The sequence below is a fragment of the Vigna radiata genome, chromosome 6 (assembly GCF_000741045.1).
Source record: "Vigna radiata var. radiata cultivar VC1973A chromosome 6, Vradiata_ver6, whole genome shotgun sequence".
NCBI lineage: Eukaryota > Viridiplantae > Streptophyta > Magnoliopsida > Fabales > Fabaceae > Vigna > Vigna radiata.
The window spans coordinates 24,943,608-24,950,357 of NC_028356.1; the positions used below are offsets into that span (position 1 = coordinate 24,943,608).

Genomic DNA, 6,750 nt, shown 5'->3' on the forward strand with positions numbered 1-6,750 from the left:
GTATAATCATTTGGTATGTTAAATGACTATCCTGATTTAATAACCTTATCATCTATTATTGTTAATTGTCTGAGTTATAGTTAACCGAAGGTACACCACCTATTATGATTCTTATGTATGAGAAAGGTGTACTCATAAAATTGCATATGGTTCAAGAAGCACTCTTTGATGATATTGTCATAGAAAGAGGGAAATTAGAGTCTTAAAGATTTGAATTAAATTATCGTCACATTTTTTATACCAATCCAATGACGCCGTTTGGGACCATATACCAAAACATTTCAATTTCGAAAATGGTTAAATATATTTTTAGTCTCTTAACTATCAAAAGTTTTTGGGTTTCATCACTCTTCCAAACTTTGCTTCACTTTGATGTTTTCCTTAATTAAATTCTAATTTTTAGTCTTTCAAAAACAACGAGGTTAAATTTTGTTTTAGATGGATAATGTTGTACCACGTTTCATGCCACATTAGAAATTGAAAAATCTGTAAAAATGCTTTGGTCATTTTCTCTTCCTCGTTACCATGGCTAACTACCCTTCTCCCTCTCTCTGCCTCGACCTCCACCCCTGACGCCACCACCTCCGCCCCGACCTTCCACCTCGATCTCGTTGCCCTCTGCCGCTTCTCTGGAAAGCCTCTCATCCTCGTTCTCTCTGTCTACAATGTCCCAATAGGCCGTTCCTGCTGGGTGCGCAGCACCAAGCTGTTGGGCCGGGTTCATCTCACCATTAACCTCTCTCCCTTGCCCTCTCTCAATGCCGTCAACGACACCACCACCAGCACCACCATCACCTTCCTCCCCCATCCCTTCCTGTAATCCTCCTCTCCCATATTGCTTAGGCAGTGATAGTCGTTCCTTTCTTCCTGGGTGCAACCTCCATACTTGATTCAAAATCACCATGTAAGCCAAAATCCTAAAGCCATGTCCAAATTTAAAAACTCAAATAATAATCAATCGATTATGCCCTCCTTAATTAATTAATTTATATATATAATGGGACGAGAATTAACATGGTAAATGAGTTGTCGTGTTTGATAATTCAATTTCAGGTGTTTTAATCTGGAATGGATGCATTGGTTCTGTCTATAGTTCCAGGGGACATTGGAAAGCCGACTACGAAATTGGAGAAAGCTGCAGTTTTAGATGGAACTTTACACAGTAGATAAAAAAAAGTGATTTTTGAAGATAACTCTTTTAAAAGATAAAATAAGACAGTTAGACTATAGTATATAAAAACTAACAGAACTCCATTATCCTATAAAACTATACAAAATTAAAATTTCATTTTTTCTGGATAGATTTCCATGCGTCATAAGAAAACTGCAATTAAATCAACATTGTATTGTAACAAGCAGTAAACGATGACATTTTAAAGATACAGTTCTTTGTGGGATTATAATATGTGTAAAAACGTTCTGAACACAAATGGAATTCATTTGCAACTATATCAAAATCAGAAAATTATTATCATAGAAATTTGGTTTTGATTTGTATGAGATAACTTCTTCCTTTTTTATTTCTTGCTTCCTACTTCTTTCGTTTTTTGCTTTTCAATATTCTGAAAGGTTTAGGTGATCTGCAGTGAAACTATAACGGTCCCCTGATAGACCCTGGGAGACTGGGACTTCATCAGAAGCATGAAATTGTCTGTTGTGGTACTTTCCCTTGTATATTCTGTTGCTGTCTTACATAACTGATAGTGTTTTATCACTTCAATTCGCATGGTGTGAATAAATATCGTCAAATCTATTGCAGAGACTTAAAATCAGTCACAATATTCATTCACTAAATTCTTGGAATGCAGATAAATTCATTTATGAACGAAATAAAATTGTGTAGCAGAGCGAACAGTTCATTTATACATAAAGTCATGATAACATTATGTAAAGACATTACGAGTGTATAAGATTTGGAGAGTTGAAGTCACCATCTTACAAAAGCAATTTCCAAGAATTATTTAATCGATCAAGCTGCTAATTGAATGTCATCTTACTTCCTCTATGATTGTTAATTTAGATAAGTAGTATTAATGGTTTTCATGATATTTCGATTTATCTATGACAAGTTGGAAAATTTTATAGCCTCAGACGCTGCAATTATTTTACAATGAAAACATAAAAGAATTACCTCTTTTAAGTATCATGAACTTTAAGTCCTCTTGAATAAACTGTTTTCATGTAGTTGCAACAGTGTTACTTCTTGAACATAAGAATATTGTAGAAATTCTTATTCTCGTTTTAGGAGTGTCAGTTATCTAGCATGAAGATCAATCTTTGTAGATATCCAAGTAGAGAAAATTAGATGGTCTTGTGATATTTGTAAAATCATATTGTATGTCACTATGAAATTTGTTAATTGTTCATTAAATTGTTGAGCTTTTTATTCATACTTCTTAAATTTTCTTCTATCTTCATTTTCAACACCTGTGCTTTTCGGTGGATGCCTTATAATAATTTCTTACTGAAAAACATTCTATTATATCTATCTCATCTAACCAAATTTTGACATGGCCTCATTTCCATCAGATATTAAACTTTCTTTATTCCAGTTTGAACCTCACTGACATACAGAGGTATGTCATGTTTCTGCTTGTTTTTGGAACTTCCATCAGATAATAAAGATCATTTATGTGTAAAATATATTGTAAAAGATCTATTGCTTCTTCCATTGACAAGTACAATGACCGTTTTCGGTACAACAAATACTCAAGCTTTACATAGCTAATCTACATCAGGTGACTGCTACACAAATTCTCCTCTTCTAACTTTATAAACAAATGGAAACCCAAGGAAGAAAAGAAAAAAATAAGATTAAAAGCTATTGGCAATTCTCACTACTTCAATTCCCCTTCCCAGTTCAGCAAGAAATCAAATACAATTTCAAGGGTCTAAGAATGTATGTTTAGAAACATTTACATTTCACATCTCCCTTTGCTTCAATCTCTCTCTCAGGTGTATTAGTTTTCCTTGGACCTGTTTAGGTAAATCATCATCTTGTTTAATTTTTTTTATGTACCATGCCCAATTCATCTATATAGCTCAAAGGTTAATGGCGTTTTGATAAGAACATTGATCTAAATTTAGAGATGGTAAATGGAGCTGCAATTTTTGTTCCGGGAGACATAATCAGCGTCAAGCTAGGTGACATTATTCCAGCTGATGCTCGTCTTCTTGAGGGTGATCCTCTTATGGTTATGGTTGATCAAGCAGCACTGAATGGGGAGTCACTTCCCGTTACTAAGCATTCTATCTTCTGATTCTCATTTGCACCTGCATAGCAAACCCAAACCGCTATCGCAGAGAAATCCTAATTCCCGCCTCTTTGTTCGCGATTCAACCTCCACGCACATAACCAAATACGACCTCCATGAGCGAACCAATTGAAGCCTTTGCAAATCCTAATTCCTGCCTCTTGATTCTCATTTCCATTAAATTGTTAATTTTATGCATATTAGATAACTTCTAAAGATAGTATCAATAAATATACACAAATATATATATATATATATATATATATATATATATATATATATATATATATATATATATATATATATATATATATATATAAAGATGTGAAAAATAAAATCACCAAAATTGTAATTTAAAATTTAAGAAAAACCCCTTGATCTCAGAATGAGATTAGGCAGACAAATTTGAGCAACAATGCATCATCATCATAAACACCATAAAATCATCGGTGATTTTCCCATTTAATCCCATTCCACATCCCCAATTACAATGCAACAAGAAACAAAAGAAGAATGATCAATACAAGTAGGGAATAACACCCTTCCTTTGCTTCGGATAATCCTCCCCAAACTTTTCCAAATACCACCTCCGGTTGGCACGGGCCCTCGGTCCGAGGTTCGCAAAAGTATAAAGAAAAAAGCCCAGCCCAGCCCATGACCAAGTCATTACAGCCCAGCCCAACCACTCCACAATCTCCCCAAAGTAATTAGGACACGCAACGAGGTCGAACAACCCTCCCCTGGGCACCACGTAGCCCTTCCCTTCGCTCTTCAGCCGCAGCAAAACCTTATCCGCCCACACATTAATCCCCATCCCACACAAAAACACCAAAAGCCCAATAAAAAATCGGAACCAGAAAAAACCCGAGGAAGTATAATGGGCGTGGTAGTGGGAGATTGAACGGGCCTGGAGGTAGGAATTGAGAAGGTTGAAGACAAAGGCCATGAGGGCGACGGAAAGTGGGAAGCCCGAGGCGGTTCTTTTGGAAGGGATGAAGAGGAGGCGGAGAGGGTAGATGATGGTACGGTTGAAGTAGTGGAGGAGGAAGGGGGTGATAAGGGTTTGGGCTTTGGGGTTGTGGGAGTGGAGGCCGTGGGGGAAGATAAGGAGGGTGAGCCAGAGCGTTGGGCTTTCCATGAGGAGCCAGGCGAGGGGGGGCGGGAGGTTGGGCCCCCAGCCGGGCCTGTGATGCTTGCCGTAGGGGGCCTGGAGGAAGGTGAGGGAGAGGAAGGTGGGGGGTGCGATGATGAAGAGCGCGAGGAGGGAGTTGTGGAAGAGGGATGCGTCGTCTTGGATCATTGTTGCAATGAGAAAGTGAGATTTGAAAGTGTGCTTACAGAGAGTTGAAGGAAGGAGTTCTTTTATTCTGTTCTTGGGGTTTGGCCACACTCATGAATAATAAACTTTAGCCAATGAGGGATTGTGGGGACCTGTGGAAAGGACAGAAGTTTTCATTTCATGCCAGCATTAATTATAAATTATTATTGCAGTAAATTTACTATCGTCTTACTCTTTCGACTCATTTACATTTTAAAAATTAATTAAAACAGACTTAATTAAGATTTAATTCACTCATAAATATAAATATTTTTAATTAAATATCTTTTGAAATATTGGTTTTTGATATATTTATATCTTTTAAAAAAAAATATTATTAGTTTTTTAATCTCTTGTCATATATTTTTAATTGTATAAAATTAAAGATCTTTATAGTCAATTAATTACTTTCTTGATAAAAATGTAATGGAAAAGTATTAAAAATTCGTTTGAACTATTACATTATTTTTAGTATTTATTATATTACTATGTTATTTAAATTAAAAAAACTAATAATATAAATTAAAGTAAGTAATATTTTGTTATAGAATAATGCGTGGAACAATAAAATTTGTATAAAAGAAACTCACACATTCAAACCAAAAATTTTAAAAAAATTTAAAAAATATTTAATTTAATTAAGATTCAACTTATTTAAATATAACAACTTGTCCATATAAAAAATATTTTTTTTTTATGAAAATATAATTTAATTACATAATAATATCGTGGTCTAAATCATAAATTTTATTTATGATAAAAATTTACTCTACATGGCTCAACCAGTCACAAATCGGTTTTTACCAAGTCTGATCACAAGTTCGTCACAAGTGAGTCTCTACTTAATCACAAACTGTTTACCGTACTTTATTGAGATGTTATTCTTTAGTTTGATATAATTTAAATCAATGATAAATAGATTACTCGATCCACCTTGACCTATTTAGGTGAGAGTTTACAAATTCATAATTATTTTATAAATATTATAATTATTTAGATAAATGAGAGACATTTACATTTTTATAGTATTAATTGCTATGTGAGACACTCTACTAACATGAGAATGTTTTTTACCGATACACTAGCAAAGGAAGAACGCTTGTCGACGCATGAAAGAATCAATAAATCCGTGAAACTCACCTTTTTGATATATACTCAGTTTCGCAAGAACAAAAATTATATTAGTTTATTTTTATTAACCAGTTCTATTAAATATTTATAATTCGATAAAATAATTTATCGATTCAAAAAGTTTGAGCTAGTAACTAATTTACAAATTATCTTATGGGTGTTGTTCCCTCCACTCCCACCTTTGCTCCTTTCACCTCCCCAACTTTTTTCAAAAAATTTATAATTACAAAAATAACCCTTTTTTTTTTTACTTTTAATCCTATTTAATTATTTTAATATAAAACCCTAAATTTCTATCATTTTTACCTTACTTTCTTTTTAATTTTTCTTTAAAACCTAATCCATTTTCCTTTTCACTCCACTGCTCCACCACACCCCCACCTCCCACTTTTCATTTTCTTAATTCTCTTTTTTCCTCTTCCTTCTCTCGTCTTCTTTCTTTTACTTTTTAACTTTTTTCTTCAAACCCTAATCCCTTCCCCTTTTCACTCCATGGCAACACTACACTTAAACCTGTCAAATAGGCCTTGGTCCTAGCCCATGTGGGTTGGGGCCAAAAAAGCTTCTGGGGCCAAAAAAACCCTTTATTAAAAAAGTCCCCAGGGCTAAAAAGCCCCAAAGCCCTGTAGGTTAGGGACAACCCATGGACTTTCTTTTTTAGAAAAAAAATTAAATATCCAATAATAAATTGCATTTTTGCATAGAAAAGGAATATTTATGTTAAGTGTTATAACTTGGAAAATACATGTAAGCATACATGTAAGCATCTTTCTTTTACTTTAATAGATATTTTTACATAATTATTAATTAGAAAATAATAAATAGNATTTCATATTTTTCATCTCTAAATTTGACGTTAAATTGAAATTAGTGTATATTATAACCTTTCACAAATTTTAATCTTCAAACTTATTTAACTTTTTCTTACATGCATAATAAACTAATTTATATATAAGAACTTTAGCGTTAGAAAAATTATATTTATTTATTTTAAAAAATAGAGATAACTAAGTTTGAGATAATGATAAATTCAAATTTTGTATTAAA

General features: G+C 33.5%; 1 protein-coding gene across 1 annotated transcript; it reads right to left on the reverse strand.

Moving 5' to 3' along the window:
- Positions 1–3,579: 3,579 nt before the first annotated feature.
- LOC106764341 (steroid 5-alpha-reductase DET2) lies at positions 3,580–4,685 on the reverse strand. Its single transcript, XM_014648627.2, has one exon. It carries the CDS (start codon positions 4,552–4,554, stop codon positions 3,772–3,774), a length of 783 nt encoding a protein of 260 aa, XP_014504113.1. The 5' UTR covers positions 4,555–4,685; the 3' UTR covers positions 3,580–3,771.
- Positions 4,686–6,750: the final 2,065 nt, after the last annotated feature.

Excerpts from the sequence above, each read along its gene's own strand:
- LOC106764341 (XM_014648627.2), bottom strand. The coding sequence starts at position 4,554 with ATGATCCAAGACGACGCATCCCTCTTCCACAACTCCCTCCTCGCGCTC.